The 26,356-nt window shown below is 45.2% G+C and overlaps 1 protein-coding gene across 22 annotated transcripts in view; it reads left to right on the top strand.

Annotated features, from left to right (window-relative positions):
- Positions 1-26,356, top strand: part of LOC129811977 (alpha-adducin-like) — a 46,013-nt gene that overhangs the window by 6,089 nt on the left and 13,568 nt on the right. For 12 of the 22 annotated variants that reach the window (XM_055863803.1, XM_055863944.1, XM_055863859.1 and 9 more), the window contains exons 2-13: positions 9,571-9,784; positions 12,511-12,673; positions 17,010-17,161; positions 17,502-17,582; positions 20,083-20,232; positions 20,517-20,660; positions 21,450-21,548; positions 21,835-22,002; positions 22,323-22,670; positions 25,385-25,480; positions 25,878-25,970; positions 26,313-26,330. In XM_055863803.1, the coding sequence (XP_055719778.1) occupies positions 9,590-9,784; positions 12,511-12,673; positions 17,010-17,161; positions 17,502-17,582; positions 20,083-20,232; positions 20,517-20,660; positions 21,450-21,548; positions 21,835-22,002; positions 22,323-22,670; positions 25,385-25,480; positions 25,878-25,970; positions 26,313-26,330 (1,707 nt within the window). In that variant the 5' untranslated portion in view covers positions 9,571-9,589. The remainder of the gene's footprint in view (positions 1-9,570; positions 9,785-12,510; positions 12,674-17,009; positions 17,162-17,501; positions 17,583-20,082; positions 20,233-20,516; positions 20,661-21,449; positions 21,549-21,834; positions 22,003-22,322; positions 22,671-25,384; positions 25,481-25,877; positions 25,971-26,312; positions 26,331-26,356) is intronic. The other 10 variants (XM_055863811.1, XM_055863829.1, XM_055863952.1 and 7 more) reach the window with 3 other exon arrangements.

Below are 26,356 nucleotides of genomic sequence, written 5' to 3'. Positions count from 1 at the left end.
GTAATAGTGGGGGAGGGGAGCTGTGTGATGGCTGGGGTTAGTACTGTATGTAATAGTGGGGAGCTGTGTGATGGCTGGGGTTAGTACTGTATGTAATAGTGGGGAGGAGAGCTGTGTGATGGCTGGGGTTAGTACTGTATGTAATAGTGGGGAGGGGAGCTGTGTGATGGCTGGGGTTAGTACTGTATGTAATAGTGGGGAGGGGAGCTGTGTGATGGCTGGGGTTAGTACTGTATGTAATAGTGGGGAGCTGTGTGATGGCTGGGGTTAGTACTGTATGTAATAGTGGGGAGCTGTGTGATGGCTGGGGTTAGTACTGTATGTAATAGTGGGGAGCTGTGTGATGGCTGGGGTTAGTACTGTATGCAGATGAACCAGCCAGTGGTGAAATGTAAAGCACTGGGCCTGATGCTGTCATTGTATCAGCATCAGATGTTATCAGTAGCTGCACAGTGCTAGATCCCGTAAATGTTGATAGTGATTTTTTTTCTTCAAAACATCCACCGGTTACATTGGTAACCGGTGGATGGAGGACACCTACTGTGTGTGTCAGTATGGGTTTAAATGGGGAGAGGTTTTGTGCTTCTTGCTACGCAGCTTCAGTCTTTTTAGTCAGACGACTCAGCGAGTTAAGTGAAGTATGTGCAGCAAGTTGCTGACTTCACTTGCTGTCAGAAGTTGGGGTGTGTGTGAGTAAATGATTCAGTGAATGTTATGAATGTCAGCCATGTCTGCTCGGGTGACTGACCGTAATATGAGTAGGCCTAGTAGTGAACCATTCAGAACAGTAAGCTGATATCAGTAACTGGGTGTGGACGTTTTAACCAAATTGGGCTCCTTAACATTAAGAGAAATCCCTTACTGAAAATCAACTTTTTTGTAGATAAAAAAAAAAAAAGTAGCAAGTGAACAGAATGGTGGATCAATTCCTCAACAACTAAGAGTGTTGACGTGTGAGGCTCAACTTCTCCGCTGTCTTGGTGCCCTGGCTACCACACTGAACAGCGTGAAGCGAACCCGTGCACATGTGCATATACTGTGAGAGCTAAGTGATGCATCTTATTATCCTAGTCATTGATGACAGGCCCTGGTTTACTGAGGTTGCGAGACTTTGCAAGCCAAGAAATTGTGAGATACGGCATTCCATTTGCCAGACACACTTTTAGATTGCCGATTAGATAGGCCTAGTGCACGGTTCTGACTGTCTGCCTGGTGGCTGACCTGCCTATACTGTGCCCCTCTCTCTCCCCGTCCCTCGCTAGCTCACTATGAAAGATGTTTGTGTTCTTGGAATTTCAGCAACTTGTTAGTCTCCTCCATTCCAGAAATACTGAATGTTAAGAGTCGATTCCTTTTGGAATCGAATGTTGACACTCACAAATGGGAGTCGGTGTGCATGTTAACATCAGAAGCCTCCTCCCTAAGTTTACTTTTATTCACTGCTTTAGCACACTCCGCCAACCCTGATGTCCTAGCCGTGTCAGAATCCTGGCTTAGGAAGGCCACCAAATATTCTGAAAATTCCATCCCCAATTACAACATTTTCCGTCACGACAGAACTGCTAAAGGGGGCGGAATTGCAATCTACGATAGAGATAGCCTGCTAACCCAGCCAACAGCTCTGCACCCCCTGCAGCAACTGCCCCCCCCCCCCCCCACCCCTCTTCTCCTTCAACCAAATCTAGACAGCTGAGGTTCTGAAAGAGCTGCAAAATCTGGATCCCTACATATCAGCTGGGCTAGACAATCTCGTCCCTCTCTTTCTAAAATTATCCGCTGCCATTGTTGCAACCCCTATTACTAGTCTGTTCAACCTCACTTTTGTATCGTTTGAGATTACTAAAGATTAGAAAGCGGCCGTGGTCATTTTCTCTTCAAAGGGGGAGACACTCTTGACCCAAACTGTTAGACTTATATCCATCCTGCCCTGCCTTTCTGAAGTCTTCGAAAGCCAAGTGAACAAACCAATCACCGACCATTTCGAATCCCACCGTACCTTCTTCACTATGCAATCTGGTTTCCGAGCTGGTCAAGGTCCTAAACGATATCATAACCGCCATCGATAAAAGACAATACTGTGCAGCCGTCTTCATCGACCTGGCCAAGGCTTTCGACTCTGTCAATCACCGTATTCTTATCGGCAGACTCAACAGCCTTGGTTTCAAAAATGACTGCCTCGCCTGGTTCACTAACTACTTCTCAGATAGAGTTCAGTGTGTCAAATCGGAGGGCCTGTTGTCCGGACCCCTGGTAGTGTCTGTGGGTGCGACAGGATTCAATTCTTGGGCCGACTCTTTTCTCTGTATATATCAATGATGCTGCGGGTGATTCTTTGATCCAACACTCCTTTCGTGGACTCCAACTGCTCTTAAATGCTAGTAAAATGAAATGCATGCTCTTCAACCGATTGCTGCTCGCACCAGCCCGCCCGACTAGCATCACCACTCTGGACTGTTCTGACTTAGAATATGTGGACAACTATAAATACCTACAGTTGAGGTCGTAAGTTTGCACCTTAGTCAAATACATTTGAACTCAGTTTTTCACAATTCCTGACATTTAATCCTAGTAACAAATTCCCTGTTTTAGGTCAGTTAGGTTCACCACTTTATTTTAGGAATGTGAAATGTCAGAATAATAGTAGAGATAATGATTTATTTCAGCTTTTATTTTTCATCACATTCCCAGTGGGTCAGAAATTTACATACACTCAATTAGTATTTGGTAGCATTGCCATTAAATTGTTTAACTTGGGTCAAATGTTTCGAGTAGCCTTCCACAAGCTTCCCACAATAAGTTGGATGAATTTTGGCCCATTCCTCCTGACAGAGCTGGTGTAAATGAGTCAGGTTTGTAGGCCTCCTTGCTCGCACAAGCTTTTTCAGTTCTGCCCACAAATTTTCTATGTGATTGAGGTCAGGGCTTTGTGATAGCCACTCCAATACCTTGACTTTGTTGTCCTTAAGCCATTTTGCCACAACTTTGGAAGTATGTGTTTGGGGTCATTGTCCATTTGTAAGATTTGTGACCAAGCTTTCCTGACTGATGTCTTGAGATGTTGCTTCAATATATCCATGTAATTTTCCTCCCTCATGAAGCCATCTATTTTGTGAAGTGCACCAGTCCCTCCTGCAGCAAAGCACCCAGACAACATGATGCTGCCACCCCTGTGCTTCACGGTTGGGATGGTGTTCTTTGGCTTGCAAGCCTCTCCCATTTTCCTCCAAACATAATGATGGCCAAACAGTTCTATTTTTGTTTCATCAGACCAGAGGACATTTCTCCAAAATGTCCCCATGTGCAGTTGCAAACTGTAGTCTGGCTTTTTTTATGGCGGTTTGCAGCAGTGGCTTCATCCTTGCTGAGCAGCCTTTCAGGTTTTGTCGATATAGGACTCGTTTTATTGTGGATATCGTTACTTTTGTACCTGTTTCCTCCAGCATCTTCACAAGGACCTTTGCTGTTGTTCTGGGATTGATTTGCACTTTTCATACCAAAGTACGTTCATCTCTAGGAGACAGAACGCGCCCCCTTCCTGAGCGGTATGACGGCTGCGTGGTCCCATGGTGTTTATACTTGCGTACTATTGTTTGTACAGATGAATGCGGTACCTTCAGGTGTTTGGAAATTGCTCCCAAGGATGAACCAAACTTTTCCTAAAATCTTGCCTGATTTCTTTTGATTTTCCCATGATGTCAAGCAAAGAGGCACTGAGTTTGAAGGTAGGCCTTGAAATACATCCACAGGTACACCTCCAATTGACTCAAATGATGTCAATTAGCCTATCAGAAGCTTCTAAAGCCATGACATCATTTTCTGTAATTCTCCAGGTTGTTTAAAGGCACAGTCAATTTAGTGCATGTTAACTTCTGACCCACTGGAATTGTGATTAAGTGAAACAATCTGTCTGTAAACAATTGTTGGAAAAATGACTTGTGTCATGCACAAAGTAGATGTCCTAAATGACTTGCCAAAACTATGTTTGTTAACAAGACATTTGTGGAGTGGTTGAAAAACGAGTTTTAATGACTCCAACCTAAGTGTATGTAAACTTCCGACTTCAACTGTATGTCACTCCAGTGTGAATTGCTAAATTGTAATTACTTTGCCACTATTGGCCTATTTATTGCCTTACCTCCTTACTTCATTTGCGCACACTGTGTACAGATTTTTCTATTGTGTTATTGACAGTACGTTTGTTTATCCCATGTGTAACTCTGTTTTGTCGCACTGCTTTGCTTTATCTTGGCCAGGTCACAGTTGTAAATGAGAACTTGTTCTCAACTGGTCTACCTGGTTAAATAAAGGTGAAGTAAAAAAAATAATAATAAAGGAGTCTATGAATCAGTTATTTTGGAGTCAACTCCATACCACTACGTCATCGTTGTAAACATGTGGGAAAAGGCAGAAAGGCAAGCAACAGCAACTAAGTTTCTTTTGAGATGTTAAATGAGGAGAAAATGCCAACTCTGCCAGGAGAAGTTTAAGGTACAGTAATGGTAGTACAGGTGCAATGCTTAACCTTCTGAAAGAGACGCACCGTGAGACACACCGCTGCTGGCAGCAGTGCAGCTGCATTGTGAATTCACATGTAATTCTAGTCACATCCCTAGTTTTCCTCTTATAACCATGATCAGAAAATGTAGACCAACACATGAAAAATGGCACCAAATGTTCTCAAGAAGCTGAGATCTGGAGGGAATTGAATTGATGTTCGCTGCTTGCTAGTCTGGTCACGACTATCTCTTCTCTCCAGAAGTAAACAACTGAGTTTTCTAGATTGATAATCCTGGTAGGACTCTGAATATTTTCACAGCATTATGCCTGGCTTTTGACTTCCCCAGTTCAGACACTCAGCGGAAGTGTTATCTGGGAATACTGTTTGTACTGGACATCTGGGCTGTTTCAAGTTGACCTCAGAAGGAATTTACAAGCAGGAAGTGTATTACATCTCCTGTTCTCTTTCCTAGTGTAACATCGTGTGTAACATTGTGTGTAAGAAACTGTCATTTTATAGAGGGCAATAGTAATGGCGTCTTTTTGTAGGCATTAACTGAGGCGTACTCCACCATGGCTCATTGGCCAAAGACAATGGGAAAATGAATGTTGTTTTTTGGGCGGTTTTTGGATAAGTGCAGAAAATTACGTCTCTTGGAAACACAGGCTTAGGAGCTCTTCTATGTTTTGTTCTATAAAATAGTCTTAATCCAGGAACGTAAGTTTTTGTGAAAAAGCCTATGTTTACAATCAACCTTAATTTCACAGTTTATCCCCAAAAACATTCTTTCCCTATTAATTTCCCCCATAGGAATGGCCAACGATCCAGAGGTAGAAAAAATTTGAACTAATTCCCTGTTTTTAGGACTGCAAGCTGGTTGAGCTCTATTCTCTCACGTTCTAGTTTCCAGTTTCACTATCCTCAAGGCAACCCCGTTCTGTGGTCTATGTATTGACCTTTGACCTGACTGGATGGCTGTTCACACAGAACTCTGACCTCAATGAACCCATGGAAGGTTTGGTCTCTGTTTTCGTCCAAAATGGCACCATTTTCCCTATATAGTGCACTACTTTTGAATCGAGTCCTAGTGACTTTATTGGAAGTATGGTGTTTACCTTAGATGTACAGGTCATGGAGACAGAGGCTCTTGACTTAATAGAATGACTTAATAGAATAAATTTTATAGAAATATAATTACTATTCTATGGGCGGGCTTCCTTGTGTTCTGTAAGTGAGGTCAAGGCTGTATACCTGAGATTTATCCAAAGCTAGTCTTAACTGTGGAATTGAAAAAAGAAACTCCATAAAATTAGGAAGTGGTTGACATTTTTTATGTTTTTAAGAAGTGATATAGCTATTGTATTCAGATTTTATTATACAGTAAGATTTGGACAAAATGAATAACAGTTGATGAAGCCATTTTGCTCTCTGTGTTCCCATGGATGTCAAAGTCTAGAGGACTGGGATCAGCAGCAGTGTATCTGTTACTGCCTGGAGGCGGTGGGAGATCCTATTACACAAAGCCTTAGTTATTTCCTGAGCTTGGCTGCTGCAGCAGGAATAAGGATAGTGATGGTGGTCACTCTGTTAGCACTGAAAGCACTTAGTTCATGTTTCAGCTGTGTTTTTTTAAAGCTAGTTTACCCCCATGTTGTCTGTTTTTGACCCTTAGTTTGTTGAAGCTGTGCATATAAACAGACACTTTTCTCAACCACAGTTGCTTTTAGAGCCTTCTTGTTCTGGGTCGTTTTCTCTTGTATGAGGAGTCAGATTTCGTCTGCGACGTTCCCTTTCCACAGTAATGGCACCACAACAATCACAGCAGATCCTCAACAGTCAAGAGTGCCGAGTCAGTCATAGAACGGAAGACTCCGAGCGGAGCTAAGAGACCGGTACCATTAAGAGACCGTTCTATTCCTGGACACAGAACCCCATGGTTACATCCCACATGGCACCCTATTCCCTAGAGTGCACTACTTTTGAACAGGCCATGATAAGCCCCAGTTAAAAGTAGTGCACTATATAGGGAATAGCATCCCATTTGGGTCTCTGGAAAGAACCTATTCTCTTCCAGCCAGTGCAGCATTGTCCTCTGTTCTGTTGGACAATAAATAGGCAATTCGTGATACAGTCGGATTAGTAACAGACCAGAGGTTCTGGGTATTTTTGGGCCCTAATGAGATTGGCACAGGAAGACCTATCCCTAATTGCTATTTTTCAACTTTTTCATGTTGGTATTTGGCAGCCTGAAATACAAAGTGTGAAACAGAGTATGTGAGTTGGGATTCCAGACTAGTTCCTCTGTATTTCGTGAATGTAAATTAGTCCAATCTCAAGAATCGCTCAGATCAGAAAAGAGAACCAGAGCTTGAATACTGACACTAAAACAGTGTAGAAATTATATATAAATATACACACACACACACACACACACACCATTTGTATGGCTGAAGTATGTATCATTTAAAAAATAAAAATAAACGTTTCTCCAGGTGTTTTAGTTTCACCCAAACTATTGTCAGTTAGTCTCTGGCACTAAATGGACTGGGCACATCTCTCTGCTGTGAGGCCTGGATGGTTTGGTCCTGGCTAGTGGTTATCATAGCAGCCCTGTGTCCTGTTTTGGCTGAGATGTGTCTAATTGCTGAGGACTGAGAAGGACTAATGGTGTACGGTGTTGTCTGCCAGGCAGCCCAGAGACGGGGGGGGGGGGGGGGGTGGTGTCTGCCAGGCGGCCCAGAGACGGGGGGGGGGTGTCTGCCAGGCGGCCCAGAGACGGGGGGGGGGGGTCTGCCAGGCGGCCCAGAGACGGGGGGGGGGGGGGGGGGGGGGGTGTGTCTGCCAGGCGGCCCAGAGACGGGGGGGGTGTCTGCCAGGCGGCCCAGAGACGGGGGGGGGGTGTCTGCCAGGCGGCCCAGAGACGGGGGGGGGTGTCTGCCAGGCGGCCCAGAGACGGGGGGGGGGTGTCTGCCAGGCGGCCCAGAGACGGGAGAGGCCTACTTGGGCCTTTTTCAAATACTGTCAAAATGCATCCTGATCCTCATGCCTTTCTTGAGGTCGTCACTGTGGTAACATGATTGGATAGGTTAGATTTAAAGAGGAATCCACTGCATTGATTTCAGCAATCATGTCAGATCAGGGATTGATTGCTTCATGGAAGGAAGGATGTGTTTTTTGAGTATTAGAGCAGGGCCCCGCCTAGCTCTAAGGCTCTATGCTGGCTGTCTTTTTCCTCTGGGGGGAGGTCAACTCCCAGGCTGGTAATGTCCTCTGTCTGAGGGCACATTATCCCATCAGACAGCCTTGACAAAAATGATCCTGGATCAATTGGAAATCGCTTATTTACCTCTAGCCCGACTCCAGCCGCTCTACGTTGATTCTCATATGAACATGTCAGTGTGATGTCTGGCAGTGTGAGACTACTGTCCTCTGTCTCCTCCATTTCTCCCAGACATCAATGCTGTTCTATGGGAGATAGTGGTGCAACTTGTTCATGGTGCGCAGCAACAAGCACTCATAGCTCTGATATGCAACAGAATCCCTGCCCTCCATTCTCTGGACTGATAATGGCATTTCACAGTAACTCAGTAACTCCTGCTCTCCCTTACTCACTGTGCTAGTCAATGTTTGGTTGGCTTGCTGGTTTATTTGTTATTTAACCTTTATTTAAGGCAAGTCAGTTAAGAACAAATTCTTATTTACAATGATGGCCTACACCAGCTAAAACCCGGACGACGCTGGGCCAATTGTGGCCCGCCCTATGGGACTCCCAATCACGGCCGGTTGTGATACAGCCTGGATTCGAACCAGGGTGTCTGTAGTGGCGCCTCAAGCACTGCGAAGTAGTGCCTTAGACCTCTGCTCGCCACGCCACATTTTCATTTTATCCCTTGTAATGATGACGGTTGAGTGTCTGTTTTGTATCTAGACTGACTGAGCCAGAGGAAATGGACAGGAAATCAATAAGCCCTGGGGGGTGTGGTCACACTATCAAAACAGGAAGCAGCAGAGGTGATGGCATGAAGCCAAGTAATGTGACTGAATGTTTAGCACACCAAGCGTGACGTGACATTTTTCCATCTGGCTGTCTGCCTTGGATATTAAATGTAATCTTGATTAAAACATGTTTTGTGTTCATTAGGCAACAAATTATGAGACTGAAACATTGGAGATACTACCTGGGATTATCTAATAATACATGCAAATTTTCGTTTTCTGTTTTAAAACATTTTGGTACGATGTGTTTCCCAAACTGGGGGTCCGCGGAGGTACTCCCTAATCCCCATTCAAATTGGATTAGGGAGGAAAATGAAGTGTCTGCTGTAAATGGCCCATGATCATCTGACATTGTACAGGAGATAGGGCCCCCCCATCTGACATTGTACAGGAGATAGGGCCCCCCCATCTGACATTGTACAGGAGATAGGGCCCCCCCCATCTGACATTGTACAAGAGATAGCCCCCCCCCCCCCACCTGACATTGTACAGGAGATAGCAGTCCCCATCTGACATAGCCCCCCCCCCCCCCCCCCCCCCCATCTCACATTTTGCGCCGCTTTGGTACTCTTCGTTGTTTCTACCATCTACATCACCCAATCCTAGTGCAATACAATGTCATATCTACAATGTACCTTTAGATGCACAACAGGGCCTGGGATGCTCACAGGGATCCACAGTACTCCATCGATGGTCCAGTTTTCAATTAAACACTTCTTGAATTCCCTAAAGTTGTTTTGAACAGAAGTGCGCTGTCATTTAAGCTTTAAAACAGCAAACTTGTCTCTCTGTCCCAATTAGCTTTAAAACTGCTAAATGCTCTTTCCGATGTGAAGAAGGGGGGGCCTTTAAAATGTTGTTTCCCAGGGCCTGAGACTTGGTTGGTCCGACCATGCACTGCAGCAGTCATAGTAAAACTCCTTGTATGCTATTTTTGATTGGGTCCCTGAATTAAAAAATAAATAAAAATGTTTATACATTTCCTATCACAAAAGGGGTCCCTATCCCCAAAAGTTTGGTAACACCTACCCTAATGAACACAAACCATGTTTTCACTTCTGACCTTTGATCTCCAGGAGCCAACAGGACCCGGTGATGAACGGTGACTCAGGTTCCGGGGTGGTGACTGCGCCCCCTCCCACCACCGCCCCCCACAAGGAGCGCTACTTTGACCGAGTGGACGAGAGCAGCCCGGAGTACCAGAGGGAGAGGAACATGGCCCCGGATCTCAGACAGGACTTCAACATGATGGAGCAGAGGAAGAGGGTCTCCATGATCCTGCAGAGCCCGGTAGGACACACACCCACACATTAATGCGCAAACACAGAACACACACACACATGCATGTGTACACATGGTATGCAGTGCTACTCCACTTCCAACCTATATCCTAATTAGAGGTCGACCGATTATGGTTTTTCAACGCCGATGCCGATTATTGGAGGACCCAAAAAAAGCCGATACCGATTTATTTATTTGTAATAATGATAATTACAACAATACTGAATCAACACTTATTTTAACTTAATATAATACATCAATAAAATCAATTTAGCCTAAAATAAATAATGAAACATGTTCAATGTGGTTTAAATAATGCAAAAACAAAGTGTTGGAGAAGAAAGTAAAAGTGCAATATGTGCCATGTAAGAAAGCTAACGTTTAAGTTCCTTGCTCAGAACATGAGAACATATGAAAGCTTGTGGTTCCTTTTAACATGAGTCTTCAATATTCCCAGGTAAGAAGTTTTAGGTTGTAGTTATTATAGGACTATTTCTCTCTATAACATTTGTATTTTATTAACCTTTGACTATTGGATGTTCTTATAGGCACTTTAGTATTGCCAGTGTAACAGTATAGCTTCCGTTCCTCTCCTCGCCCCTACCTGGCCTCGAACCAGGAACACATCGACAACAGCCACCCTCGAAGCATCGTTACCCATCGCTCCACAAAAGCCGCGGCCCTTGCAGAGCAAGGGGAACAACTACTCCAAGTCTCAGAGCGAGCGACGTTTGAAACGCTGTTAGCGCGCACCCCGCTAACTAGCTAGCCATTTCACATCGGTTACACCAGCCTAATCTCGGGAGTTGATAGGCTCATAAACAGCTCAATGCTTGAAGTACAGCGAAGAGCTGCTGGCAAACGCAGGAATGTGCTGTTTGAATGAATGCTTACGAGCTGCTGCTGCCTACCACCGCTCAGTCAGACTGCTCTATCAAATCATAGACTTATAACATAATAACACACAGAAATACGAGCCTTTGGTCATTAATATGGTCGAACCCGAAAACGATCATTTCAAAAACAACATGTTTATTCTTTCAGTGAAATACGGAACCGTTCCGTATTTTATCTAACGGGTGGCATCCATAAGTCTAAATATTGCTGTTACATTGTACAACCTTCAATGTTATGTCATAATTATGTACAATTCTGGCAAATGAAGTACGGTCTTTGTTAGGAAGAAATGGACTTCACACAGTTTGCAACGAGCCAGGCGGCCCCAAACTGCTGCATATACCCTAACTGCTTTCACGGAACGCAAGAGAAGTGACACAATTTCCGTAGTTATAAGAAATTCATGTTAGCAGGCAATATTAACTAAATATGCAGGTTTAAAAAATATATACTTGTGTATTGATTTTAAGAAAGGCATTGATGTTTATGGTTAGGTACATTGGTGCAACGAGAGTGCCTTTTCCGCGAATGCGCTTGTTAAATCCTCACCCGTTTGGCGAAGTGGGCAGTGATTCGATGAGATATTAACATGCACCGCATTGATTATATGCAACGCAGGTCACGCTAGATAAACTAGTAATAGCATCAACCATGTGTAGTTAACTAGTGATTATGTTAAGATTGAGTGTTTTTTTTATAAGATAAGTTTAATGCTAGCTAGCAACTTACCTTGGCTTCTTGCTGCCCTCGCGTACCAGGTAGTCAGTCTGCCACGCAGGCTCCTCGTGGAGTGCAATGTAAGGCAGGTGGTTAGAGCGTTGGACTAGTAACTGGAAGGTAGCAAAAACGAATCCCCGAGCTGACAAGGTAAACATCTGTCGTTCTGCCCCTGAAAAAGGCAGTTAACCCACTGTTCCCCGGTAGGCCGTCATTGTAAATATGAATTTGTTCTTAACTGACTTGCCTAGTTAAATAAAAAATGTCCTAATGTCATGTCACCAACATATTACTATAAGAACACATTTTGTCCCAAAATTCTTCCTGTTTTATTGACTTCCAATTCTGAATATCCTCTACATAGGCCTGTATCACGGTACGGCCACTTAACACTGTCTCTCAACCACAGTACTGTTCTCTCAGCAACACTCAGTTTAAGCTCAGTGTATAAATCTCAGTGTTTACAACCCAGCCTTTTACTGATGGAAGAAAGACATTCTTTGTGATGCTGTGACACACACACACACACACACACACACACACACACACACACACACACACACACACACACACACACACACACACAGAGAGAGACAGTGCAGCAGGAGGTAAGAAAAGGGACTGTGTGTAAGGAGCATGCTGTTGAGAGATCTGTTTCACCCTGCAGAGGAGTTATTACCAGCAGGACATGTAGCTAGGTTTGACACACAACATGGGGAAACAGTTGCCAACAAAGGAAGTATGTAACTCCTTAGTTCTTCTTGGCAGTGATTATGTAATATGTGACTGATTTTTCTTTGCCTGTTCCCGCTAACAATGTTTATCAGGTTGAGTCTATTCTAGTTTCCTCTCAGCAATGCGGCATTCAACAGACACTTGTGACATAGTCAAGAAGCGATAGCAAGAGAACACCGACAGACCGCCCGGCAGACTGCCCAACAGACCATACAGGCTCTTTTACTTCAAATCACTCCTGTGTTGATTTAACAGTAACCATGGATTCTGTAGTAGAACTAATAATAGCCATCTAGTGACGGTGTTACAATGCATCAGCGACAACAACGGTTTATTGACCTGTCCTGAGCCTTCGCTGTCTGACTGTGTCGCCGTCTACTCCCCAGGCGTTCTGTGATGAGCTGGATACGATGATTCAGGACCAGCTGAAGAGGGGAAAGACCCCCACCAGCCTGTTGGCTCTGCAGCAGATAGCTGACTTCATGACCACCAGTATCCCCACCATGTACCCTGCAGCACCCCAGGGAGGCATGGCTGCACTCAGCATGAGTGAGTAGAATTCAGTTGAAACCTTTACAGTCCTTAAATCAGACTGTAATCTAATTGTGTTTCCTAAACCTGTCCTCAGTACCCCCAGCCAGTCCAAACCTGTCCTCAGTACCCCCAGCCAGTCCAAACCGGTCCTCAGTACCCCCAGCCAGTCCAAACCGGTCCTCAGTACCCCCAGCCAGTCCAAACCGGTCCTCAGTACCCCAGCCAGTCCAAACCGGTCCTCAGTACCCCCAGCCAGTCCAAACCGGTCCTCCAGTTACCCGCAGCCAGTCCAAACCGGTCCTCCAGTTACCCGCAGCCAGTCCAAACCGGTCCTCCAGTTACCCGCAGCCAGTCCAAACCGGTCCTCCAGTTACCCGCAGCCAGTCCAAACCGGTCCTCCAGTTACCCGCAGCCAGTCCAAACCGGTCCTCCAGTTACCCGCAGCCAGTCCAAACCGGTCCTCCAGTTACCCGCAGCCAGTCCAAACCGGTCCTCCAGTTACCCGCAGCCAGTCCAAACCGGTCCTCCAGTTACCCGCAGCCAGTCCAAACCGGTCCTCCAGTTACCCGCAGCCAGTCCAAACCGGTCCTCCAGTTACCCGCAGCCAGTCCAAACCGGTCCTCCAGTTACCCGCAGCCAGTCCAAACCGGTCCTCCAGTTACCCGCAGCCAGTCCAAACCGGTCCTCCAGTTACCCGCAGCCAGTCCAAACCGGTCCTCCAGTTACCCGCAGCCAGTCCAAACCGGTCCTCCAGTTACCCGCAGCCAGTCCAAACCGGTCCTCCAGTTACCCGCAGCCAGTCCAAACCGGTCCTCCAGTTACCCGCAGCCAGTCCAAACCGGTCCTCCAGTTACCCGCAGCCAGTCCAAACCGGTCCTCCAGTTACCCGCAGCCAGTCCAAACCGGTCCTCCAGTTACCCGCAGCCAGTCCAAACCGGTCCTCCAGTTACCCGCAGCCAGTCCAAACCGGTCCTCCAGTTACCCGCAGCCAGTCCAAACCGGTCCTCCAGTTACCCGCAGCCAGTCCAAACCGGTCCTCCAGTTACCCGCAGCCAGTCCAAACCGGTCCTCCAGTTACCCGCAGCCAGTCCAAACCGGTCCTCCAGTTACCCGCAGCCAGTCCAAACCGGTCCTCCAGTTACCCGCAGCCAGTCCAAACCGGTCCTCCAGTTACCCGCAGCCAGTCCAAACCGGTCCTCCAGTTACCCGCAGCCAGTCCAAACCGGTCCTCCAGTTACCCGCAGCCAGTCCAAACCGGTCCTCCAGTTACCCGCAGCCAGTCCAAACCGGTCCTCCAGTTACCCGCAGCCAGTCCAAACCGGTCCTCCAGTTACCCGCAGCCAGTCCAAACCGGTCCTCCAGTTACCCGCAGCCAGTCCATGTATTTAATGTATTCCGTAAGTATCACAGCTGATTTAACTAATGAGGCGATAGATGATTAGGTGACCATTTTGAATCAGCTGTGTTCTTTCTGGAACAACACCAAGTAAGTAGACTGCCTGGGGCTACTGGAGGAGAGGTTTGGGAAACATGGATCTAATGTAATGTATATAGAGATAAATACACCGTATGAGCTATATGTGATGCATGTACCCTGCAGCACCACAAGGAGGCATGACTGCCTTCAACATGAGTGAGTATTAAATGTAGATAATGTAGAATCACTAGCTAGTTAGCGGAGCACTAGTTTGTTACATATACACTGAACAAAAGTATGTGGACACCCCATTCAAATAAGTAGGTTTGGCTATTTCGGTCACACCCTTTGCTGATGGGTGTATAAAATCGAGCACACAGCCATGCAATCTCCCTAGACAAACATTGGCAGTAGAATGGCTTTACTAAAGAGCTCCGTGACTTTCAGCGTGACGCCGTCATAGGATGCCACCTTTCCAATAAGTCAGTTCGACAAATTTCTGCCCTGCTAGAACTGCCCTGGTCACCTGGAAGTGCTGTTATTGTGAATTGGAAACGTCTAGGAGCAACAACAGTTCAGCCACGAAGTGGTAGGCCACACAAGCTCACAGAACGGGAACGCAGAGTGCTGAAGCGTGTAAAAATTGTCTGTCCTCAGTTTCAACACTCACTACCGAGTTCCAAACTGCCTCTGGAAGCAGCGTCAGCACAATAACTGTTTGTCAGGAGCTTCATAAAATGGGTTTCCATGGCCGAGTAGCCGCACACAAGTCTAAGATCACCATGTGCAATGCCAAGCGTTGGCTGCAGTGATGTAAAGCTCGCCGCCATTGGAAAAGCGTTCTCTGGAGTGATGAATCGTGCTTCACCATCTGTCAGTCCAATGGACGAATCTGGGTTTGGTGGACACTACCTGCCCCAATGCATAGTGGCAACTGTACAGTTTGGTGGAGGAGGAATAATGGTCTGGTGCTGAGCCCTGACCTCAACCCCATCGAACACCTTTGGGATGATTTGGAACGCCAGGCCTAATCGACCCAACATCAGTGCCCGACCTCACTAATGCTCTTGTGGCTGAATGGAAGCTAGTCTCTGCAGCAACGTTCCAACATCTGCCGGGGTGGCAGGTAGCCTAGTGGTTAGAGCGTTGGATTAGTAACCGAAAGGTTGCAAGTTCAAATCCCCGAGCTGACAAGGTACAAATCTGTCGTTCTGCCCCTGAACAGGCAGTTAACCCACTGTTCCTAGGCCATCTTTGAAAATAAGAATTTCTTCTTAACTGACTTGCCTAGTTAAATAAAGGTAAAATAATAATATAGTGGAAAGCCTTCCCAGAAGAGTGGAGGGAGGCTGTTATAGCTGCAAAAAGGGGGGACCAACTCCATATTTATGCCCATGATTTTGGAATGATATGTTCGACGTGCAGGTGTCCACATACTTTTGGTCATGTAGTGTAAATATGACCCTCCAGTGTCTTAATTCCCTGACAATAATGCATTTTAATGCATACGTTATGGAGGTATGAGGCATTTGGCTACTGTGATGTGAATTCATCTACCAAGAGTAAATTCCACCTAGTAAATTCCACCTAGTACACAGTACCCCAGCACCTAGTGTACCTGGCTAGTACACAGTACCCCAGCACCTAGTGTACCTGGCTAGTACACAGTACCCCAGCACCTAGTGTACCTAGCTAGTACACAGTACCCCATCACCTAGTTTACCTGGCTAGTACACAGTACCCCAGCACCTAGTTTACCTAGCTAGTACACAGTACCCCAGCACCTAGTGTACCTGGCTAGTACACAGTACTAGCCAGTACTCCAGCACCTAGTGTACCTAGCTAGTACACAGTACTCCAGCACCTAGTGTACCTAGCTAGTACACAGTACTCCAGCACCTAGTGTACCTAGCTAGTGCACAGTACTCCAGCACCTAGTGTACCTAGCTAGTACACAGTACTCCAGCACCTAGTGTACCTAGCTAGTGCACAGTACTCCAGCACCTAGTGTACCTAGCTAGTGCACAGTACTCCAGCACCTAGTGTACCTAGCTAGTGCACAGTACTCCAGCACCTAGTGTACCTAGCTAGTGCACAGTACTCCAGCACCTAGTGTACCTAGCTAGTACACAGTACTCCGGAACCTAGTGAACCTAGTGTACCTAGCTAGTACACAGTACTCCGGAACCTAGTGTACCTAACTAGTACACAGTACTCCAGCACCTAGTGTACCTAGCTAGTTACACAGTACTCCAGCACCTAGTGTACCTAGCTAGTGCACAGTACTCCAGCACCTAGTGTACCTAGCTAGTGCACAGTACTCCAGCACCTAGTGTACCTAGCTAGTACACAGTACCCCATCACCTAGTGTACCTAGCTAGTACACAGTACTCCTGTACCTAGCTAGTACACAGTACTCCGGCACCTAGTGTACCTAGCTAGTACACAGTACTCCGGCACCTAGTGTACCTAGCTAGTACACAGTACTCCGGCCCCTAGTGTACCTAGCTAGTACACATTCATGCTGCTTTGTGTGTTTACGTACAGTATACGTCAAGCACTTAGGTCCCCTCAGGCCAAGATGGTCTCCTCTGAGTTCAGAGGTCGGTGGTAGTGTTGTAGAATGTAACTACAGGCTTCTTAACCATAGACACTTCGTAATTATAGACGGATAGACTCTGTTTAATAAATTGACATATTATTATTTCTTGACTGAGGTGAGTGAATGAAATTCAAAGGGCTTTATATGTTTACATTGTCAAAGCAAGTTAAATTGATAATAAACAAAAAAGTGAAAAATGGAACAGTAAATATTTAATTTACAAAAGTTCAAAAGGAATAGAGACGTTTTAAACTTCACATTGTCTAAATAGTGTTTTATAATGACGTGCAAATATTTATCTCTGTTTCTCGCTCTCTCTCCCCCTTTTACAGGTCTGGGCATGGTAACCCCAGTGAATGACCTGCGTGGATCTGACTCGATCTCCTATGAGAAGGGAGAGAAGCTGCTCCGCTGTAAACTAGCCGCCTTCTACCGCCTAACAGACCTCTTCGGCTGGTCCCAGCTCATCTACAACCACTTAACCGTAAGACAGCCTTCTAATGTACTTCTTTAGTGTCTTTATCCACTGCTATGTTATGAAACACCAGAAGAAATATGTAGGACAGGATCTTTTTTTATTTTACTGCAGTATATTGTAGTGCCTTTGCACATTTAACCTGCAGAATATCTTTTCAGAAAGCTCAGCAGGATAATGTAGAGTTGTCTAGGTTGGTAAAATTAGTTGATTAAGCATTATATTGTTGATGAAACGTGAAAAATATTAACTGCATTCTAGTGTATGTGAGCCATTTGGTGTAATTCCCCAGGTTTTTGTTTGTTTGTTACTGCTTGTTAAGACCACCATCTGCACTCATGTCTTCCAGGTACGGGTGAATTCAGATCAGGAGAGGTTCCTGATTGTCCCTTTTGGGCTTCTGTACAGTGAAGTCTCCGCCTCCAGTCTGGTAAGATTCTCCCCCAGTGTCTCACTCTTAACAGCTGCCTGCATAATGTGTGACAACGCTGTGAACTAATAGAATATGTTAATTTTATGTTATGCTGAATGCGTTTCAAGTAGTGATTAAATAAGTGATTGTCATTCAGCCTCCATCATCCAAACACAGAGATTGTCCTACATGTAATTTTACCTGCAAATCAATTGTTAAAATGCCAGCATTTTTGTGTTCTGTGACAAAACTGCACATTTTAGTGGCCTTTTGATGTCCCCAGCACAAGGTGCACCTGTGTAATGACCATGCTGTTTAATCAGCTTCTTGATATGCCACACCTGTCAGGTGGCTGGATAATCTTGGCAAAGGAGAAATGTGCACTAACAGGAATATAAACAAGTGTGTGCCAAAAAATGTTAGAGAAATAAGCTTTTTGTGCATATGGAACATTTCTGGGGTATTTTATTTCAGCTCATGAAACATGGGACCAAAACTTTAACTATACTAAACAAACATATTAACGCAACATGTACTTTACAGTACTAACCTAAATGACAGAGTGAAAAGAAGGAAGCCTGTACAGAATAAAATGATTCTCTTCATAAACGTTGATCATTTTAAGTATGGTGGTGGCTGCATTATGTTATGGGTATACTTGTCATCGGCAAACACTAGGGAGCATAAAAATAAACGGAATAAAGCTAAGCACAGGCAAAATCCTAGAGGAAAACCTGGTTCCGTCTGTTTTCCAACAGACACTGGGAGAAAATCTATGGCAAAATTTGAAAATGGCTGCCTAGCAATGATCCACAACTAACTTGACAGAGCTTTAAGAATTTAAGAACAATGTGCAAATATTGTACAATCCAGGTGTGCACATCTCTTAGACTTACCGAGAAAGCCTCGCAGCTGTAATCACTGCCAAAGGTGCTTCTGCAAAGTATTGACTCAGTGGTGTGAATACTTATGCAAATGTGATATTTCTGTATTTCATTTTCAATAAATTTGCAAACATTTCTAAAAACATGTTTGCACTTTGTCTTTTTGGGGTATTGGGTGAGAGAACATTTTTGAATTCAAGCTGTAACACAACAAAATGTGGATTTAGTCAAGGGATACGATTACTTCGTGGGCCTCGTGTGGCTCAGTTGGTAGAGCATGGCGCTTGCAACGCCAGGGTTGTGGGTTCGATTCCCACGGGGGGCCAGTACAAAAAAAAAAAAAAAAAAGTATGAATGTATGTACTTGTAAGTCGCTCTGGATAAGAGTGTCTGCTAAATGACTTAAATGTAAATGTTAAATGTAAAATTACTTCCTGAAGGCACTGTACATGCTGAGTCACTGGTCCTTCAAGGCTGAAGCTGCCGTCAACTCTTCGCCCTCTGCCTGTATCATCTGTTTAGACTGTTAATTTCCCTGACAGGCACTGACGCTGAGTTCGTGTTGTCTTGCCAATTTCTACTGTAAATTTGGCAAGACGGCACAAACCGATCTGGGACTCAGGCTAGCATCGTAAGATAAGTCACAAGGCATTGACTTTCTGCTGCTTGTCTGGTCCTATCCACGGTATATGTTATTTTTTAGATTTGTTTATTTAAGCAATAATGCCTGAACCTGAGAATTTGCGTGTGACAACTCCTGACATGGGCTGTTCTGAGGCCTGAGGTGAAGCCAAGGGATACAGCCCTTTGAGGGAGTTGTCACACAAAACTCCCTGTGTTCGATGGCATTATTGATTTTCTAAAACAGTTGACTAAATATTTATACAAATATTAATGATGAGTACATATACAAATATTAATGAGTACATATACAAATATTAATGAGTACATTTATTTTTGCATTCTGAAGTTGCTACCCAAGCGAGTTGGTTGTTTAGTATTTTTTCTCATGTTTTGACCCAGTTATTCATTCTATTCATTCCACGTTGCTATGCTAAACAAATAATTGTCTTGTAACTAGCTAGCAGAGATTCAATGATGAAAAAGACATGAACTTCAATAAATAATGATTTTAATAAATATCCAATAGGCCTACATAGGTTGGAGAGTCCGAGCTAGCTAGTTTCACGTTCATTCTTGGGCTAGCTAGTCTACTGACACTGGAGTGATCTTATTTGTTAAATGATACATTGTTGCACAGGTCGTAGTGGCAGACGGGCAGGTTTATACTGTTGCAAAAATAATAGTAGCATGGAAAAGTAATGTATAGACGCCGAGTGAGATTAAGTGTATTAATTTCCTGCCTTGGCTGCGGGACAGTGGAATTATCACATTAACAGGTTGTGGTATTTTGTGGGAGTTGTTGTCCCTCAAATCCCACATACTGTATCAACCAATCAGCATCGAGGAACCAAACACCCTGTTTTATAATAATTGTTCACTTTTTGATCATTTCACTTATAGCATCACTGTGGGCTTTCGTAAGGCATGGACTCACGGTTGCCTGTCTGGTCCCATCCCATTGAGCTACATTGTAATGTGTCCGATCGGTTTAACTCTGTGTCCCATCCTAGGTGAAGATTAATATACAAGGGGAGATAGTGGACCGAGGGAGCACCAACCTGGGGGTCAACCAGGCTGGCTTCACTCTCCATTCAGCCATCTACGCAGCCCGGCCAGACATCAAGTGCATCGTACACGTCCACACACCGGCTGGAGCTGCAGTAAGTTTCCAGCGATTCTAGCAACAGTAGTGGAAACACAACCAGAGCAGCTCAGTACATCGGTTTGGCTCAGTAGTGTGAGAAGGGTATATACTGATCACATTGTCATGTTCTTCTTAATGATATGAGTTTCGGTAAAACTTGGGTCTTGAAATATAAGTGTCACTAGTCTCTTCCCACAGCTGCCTGGTAGAGAGACCCATGAATTTGGCAGGAAAAATGAGTAACATTTGTCAACTACCCGATCTGTCGTGGTAAAGAACTGCACTCTTTCTGTGTTTCAGGTGTCGGCCATGAAGTGTGGCCTGCTGCCCATCTCTCCAGAGGCCCTGACCCTGGGGGAGGTGGCCTACCATGACTACCACGGCATCCTCATAGACGAGGAGGAGAAAGTCCTCATACAGAAAAACCTGGGCCCAACCAGCAAGGTATCGGAGGGAGAGAGTGTCATACTCTAGTCCTTCCCCTTGGCCCTAACCCTCTTGTGAGGGAGAGAGTGTCACACTCTAGTCCTTCCCCTTGGCCCTAGCCCTCTTGTGAGGGAGAGAGTGTCACACTCTAGTCCTTCCCCTTGGCCCTAACCCTCTTGTGAGAGAGAGAGTGTCACACTCTACTCCTTCCCCTTGGCCCTAACCCGCTAGTGAGAGAGAGTGTCTCACACTAGTCCTTCCCCTTGGCCCTAACCCTCTTGTGAGGGAGAGAGTGTCACACTCTAGTCCTTCCCCTTGGCCCTAACCCGCTAGTGAGAGAGAGTGTCTCACACTAGTCCTTCCCCTTGGCCCTAACCCTCTTGTGAGAGAGAGAGAGTGTCACACTCTAGTCCGACCCCTTGGCCCTAACCCTCTTGTGAGAGAGAGAGTGTCACACTCTAGTCCTTCCCCTTGGCCCTAACCCGCTAGTGAGAGAGAGTGTTACACTCAAATCCTTCCCCTTGGCCCTAACACGCTAGTGCAGGGCTCTCCAACACTGTTCCTGGAGAGCTACCCTCTGCTAGATTAAGATTGGAGTGAAAACCTACACGAAGGTAGCTCTCCAGGAACAAGGTTGAAGAGTCCTGGTATAGTGTTTACAGATCTAAAATGTATGGATCGGTATAAGCAGTGTAATTGTCTTATAGATCTGCAACCTCTCAGGTTTAATGCCGAGGGGGAAGGGAGTGAATTGGGACAAGCTACAAGTGAGTGTAGGTATACTGAGCACCTGTGTTTGTCCACCAGGTCCTGATCCTGAGAAACCATGGTCTGGTGTCTGTTGGGGAGACTGTGGAGGAAGCCTTCTACTATATCCACAACCTGGTCACTGCATGTGAGATCCAGGTAGGACACTGTTTTCAGCTCCAACATGGATATCTGTGAGAATCTGCTCCAGGGCAGCTCTGTCCCTGCTCTGCCGCTGCTCCCAGCCTTCAATAAATGATACGTTGTATTATTATAAAGAGGGGATTACATTGTTACTCAGGCACAATGCTAGCTCTCTGAGCATTTGCCAAGTGTGATGCAGAGCAATTCATACCCAACAGAATACTTTCTTCTGCATGTGACATGACCGTGTCTGTGACTGAATGACTTTGTGTGTGACTGATGTGTATGTGTGCGTTTCCAGGTGCGCACCCTAGCCAGTGCTGGAGGGCCTGATAACCTGGTGATGCTGGACCCTGCTAAGTACAAGGCTCGGCCACGGTGCTCTGAGCATGTCGAGGGTTCCACACACCCCAAGTGGCTGGTGGGGGAGCAGGAGTTTGAGGCTTACATGAGGATGCTGGATAACCTGGTAGGAAGGAACTGCCCTATTCAAGTTTATTAGAAAAACATTGCATGACAGTGAACACATACAATCACAGAATGATAAACTACACACAAAAAATGGTGTGAAATATATAATTTCATGTTCTACTGTACAATTAGGGTTAACTTTCCATGCAATTCTGGAAAAATATATTTTTTCATATTAGTTTGAAGATATTCATGTAAGATTAAATGACTGATACTGTAGATTATTAACCACAGGGTTTGATATGCATTATTCTCACTGCATTATTCTCACTGCCTTACCACGACACCATCTAACTGAGCCCGGTTTCGTCTCTCTAGGGCTACAGGACGGGCTATCCCTACAGGTGCCCTGCCCTGAGAGACAAAGCTAAAAAGTTCAGCAGTGACGTAGAGATCGCTCCCTCAGCCACGGGCTACTCCTATGCCGAGGATAGTGACTCAGGCGCTCGCTCCCCTCTCAAACTCAGCTTTCAGAGGCAGCAGCGCGACAAGACCGGCTGGCTCAACTCGGGCCGGCCGGAAGAGGCCTACGAGGAAGGGCCCGACAGCGGCAGTCCCAAGTCGAAGACTAAGGTGTGGACGAACATTACACACGATCACGTCAAACCCTTGCTGCAGTCTCTCTCGTCCGGTGTCTGCGTGCCAAGCTGTATTACCAACTGCTTGGTCTGTGCCTACCTTATTGTTCATAGTTAGACGTACAGTTCAGCTATTTGATGAACGGGCAGCGGGTTGGCACTCTAAGGTTAGGGGGGAATGGATCCTGGGATGTAGTTAGAACCTGTGATATATCTACTTCTCCAGATGGCTCCAGTGTTTGTCTTAATACTCTATCTAGTCTGTTTAAACCCTTCTCTCTCTCTCTCTCTCTCTCTCTCTAGCCAGTCCAAAAGACAACACTGCTTAAGACAGATTTATACATTTTCTCAATTCTCCGTTTCCATTCCTTTGAATATTAACTTCTTTGTTCCTAATCCCCACTCTGTCTAAAGTTGTTTTCCCTACTAACCTCTCTCTTAAGCAGTTGGTCCCTCCCTCACGCTCTCTCTCTCGCTCCTCTGTTAGTCCCACTCCTCCTCTCTTTTCATCCTCTGTTCCCTAGAGCTTTAGGGTGCCAGCCCAGCTGTCCAGCGCATGCTGTGTTGCATGAGTAGCCAGATGCATTATGGGTGCTTGCTGGGAGGAAGAGTGATGTGGGCGTGGCTCTGATGTTGCTAACCAACCACTTCTGCTGCTTTGGAGTTCGTTTCGTTCTGTCTGGTGTTGTACGTCTGTAGCTTTTCTAACTGTGCACTCAGGGACGTTATTTCAGTGTGACACTGAAGCATAATGGTGGATGCATTTACTAAAGCAAACCTCACACTGTTCAATGTTCAGATGTGTTGCACAACATCTTTTACCACAGTTAATGATATGAGGGTATGACAATATATACTAGCTAATCTAACAGAATCATACACTGAAGTTATAGACAGTATCCCTGTTTTTAGATGCACTTTAAAGCTAGCATGCCTCTTTAAAAAAAAATATATATATATAATTTTTTTTTTAGCATTGTTTGATGTTTGCACCCAGGAAGTGACCTAATCAGCCAGACAGCTAATCACATCTGGAGCTTTTACAGTTAAAGCGAAAGACAGGGCGTATAGTGCTCAAGACCACTCTGCTTTCGGTATGGAATCGGAATCTCACGAGTCATAGCTTGCTTTTTTATGACTCCTCCCCCTCTATTCCCCAATCCTCAACCATTCCCCCAAATGTCCCTAATGATATAACATGCCATTTTAGTTCCCCTCTTTCCAAGTTTCATTTCGGTAAAAAAAAATACTCAAACTCTCCTTAAGTGTTCCTATGCATGAGAGGATTTTTATAGTGGGGGGAAAAAGAAAAGGAAATTTGACCGGTCTAACTTTTGAAACGATTATCTCCTCTGGGAAAGTAGGAGAAAGTGTTGTTGTGAGACTCAGTACATATTCAGTGAGTATATCATGTTTACATGTCCATCCCATGTTCCTATCCTAGCTACAAACCATGCAGGTACCCTTTGCCTCTACCTCATCTAGTTTTTTGATTTTGCACCTAACTGCTTTAACAGCTCAGCTGAAACATTTCCTCAGCAGAAAAGTACCCATAGCTCATGCTACTCCAAGGCTAAATACAGAGTAACTTACTTTTCTGAAAGTGCACTGATGTGCATGGAGGCTTAAGTTAGATTTACTTGCTGCTCATTCAATCATATCTGTGTCTGAGAAAAAATGTCTCCTATTTTATTTTTCTGTCTCGGGCTGAGCATTGCCTATGTTCAGGTTTAAACACCTCTGTCAAGAACCCCAGAAACAGTCCTGTTCATTTCCTTCCAAAAATGACAGCTCCAGAGTATTTCTTCTTCGTTTTCTACTTCTGTCATATAAAACATGTCAGTAGTAGATCAAAATACCATAGAAGCCAGGGCATCCCTTTATAACTAAATGTAAACTAAAGACATTTTAACTTGTATAAAGTGCAATTCTTGGGGGGGGGGGGGTAAGTTGGATTTTTCTCCAATTTAGTTTTTGTCAGTCAGTGGTCGACGAGTGTCTCGTCTGTCGTTGTGTTTCTCTCTTTATCCCTGTTGTCCTGTTACTATTACTGTACGTGATGTTAGCCTGGGAAATGACTTGGTGATGCTCACGCCTCACCCCACTGCCACTGTCTCGCTGGTCCACATAGCTTCTACTGTACTGTAAGCCAGCACCATCATGTCCTCACCCCTCTACGTCCTCACCCCCTGCCTCACCCCTCCACGTCCTCACCCCCTGCCTCACCCCTCCACGTCCTTACCCCTCCACATCCTCACCCCCTGCCTCACCCCTCCACGTCGTCACCCCTCCCTCTTCCACGGTCTCTCGTCATCTTGTGATGCCTTCAGTTGCTCTTTTGTGTTTTTTTTGTTGTCATTTGTATCTGTTATTGAAATCTAACCGCAAGAGTATCAATGATGATGATGATGATGATGATGGTGCGTCTTCAAGTAATGTAGGAGGGCCTACTCATTTCCATCAAGTCAATAAGAAAGGGTCAGATGCTGGGGCTTTAGGTAATGGGATAGAGTAACTTGATACTGAAAAGCACTGACTAGAACTGTGTAACAGCGAGCCATCTTGACAAAAGGTGCATCATCATTGGTTCACTGCTTCCAGGTGTAATATATTTACAAGTCCTTCACAGAATCATTTGTACCTTCTCCTCCATTATTTCTGTTTGAAAAGCATGATCTATTATTATAGTTCTTTAAAGCCTGCATAGTCTGTATATTTCTAGATTTTGTTCCAGTTTTTTTTTGTTTTGTTATTTTGGCTGCATCATTTTGTTTATTTTAATTGTTGCTATGGTGATTACAGTGGACAAATGAGGAAGGAATGCGACAGGCTGCAGTGGCCAATCAGTTTGTCCCGCTCAACACAAACCCCAAGGAGGTGCTGGAGATGAGGAACAAGGTATGATGTCGATACAGGCTTCGGTAGGCTGTCATTTCAACACGGCTTTGATGTTGATACAGGCTGTCATTTCAACACGGCTTTGATGTTGATACAGGCTGTCATTTCAACATGGCTTTGATGTTGATACAGGCTGTCATTTCAACATGGCTTTGGGCTCGACCATCGGCCCTACTCCCGAAGTGTGTATTTCTCTTGCACACTCCCCATTATGGATTTAGAAGCATTTGATTTGTGTAAGGATAGCGAGAAAGGGAGATTCCACCATTGAAAAATCCATGAGGTCATGTACAAGTGCACACTTTGGGAGAAGGGTAGAGAATCAAGATGTTTTTCGGTCTTGACCGTGGCTTTGTATCCAACCCCTCTCCTTCTGTCGACTACCACCGTCCTCTAGATCAGAGAGCAGAACCTGAAGGACATCACGACGGCAGGGCCAGAGTCCCAGGTGCTGTGTGCTGGAAGCATGGTGGATCGCTCCTTTGTCCAGGTGAGTCCCTCCTGCGCCCCACCCTTCCTGCACTATGCCCCGCCCCACAGCCAGGCAACCCCTGCAAAATGGCAATATGTGTGCTGCTTACCCTGAGTCAGACCTGCATTCAAATACTATATGAAATCGTTTAAAATTCTGAAACTGGGCTGGATTGAGCTTGCCTGGTGCAATGTAACAAATACAATAGTTCCAAAACTGCAAACCCTGCCCTCTAAGCAGTCTAAAGCAAATGCTACAAGTATTTGAATGATTTCAAATAGTATTTGAACCCAAGTCTGACCTGACACTCCCCCCGCTGATATATAAGTGAACTTAACTTACCTTATTCTTTGACCACAGAGAAGTTCAGTGTGGCAGGTAAGTAACATGGCGGTCAGAGGTAA

Source organism: Salvelinus fontinalis, chromosome 2, assembly GCF_029448725.1.
Source record: "Salvelinus fontinalis isolate EN_2023a chromosome 2, ASM2944872v1, whole genome shotgun sequence".
In the NCBI taxonomy this organism is placed as follows: Eukaryota; Metazoa; Chordata; class Actinopteri; order Salmoniformes; family Salmonidae; genus Salvelinus; species Salvelinus fontinalis.
Note: the sequence above shows the minus strand (reverse complement) of the source record. Positions and strands in the feature narration are given on the sequence as shown.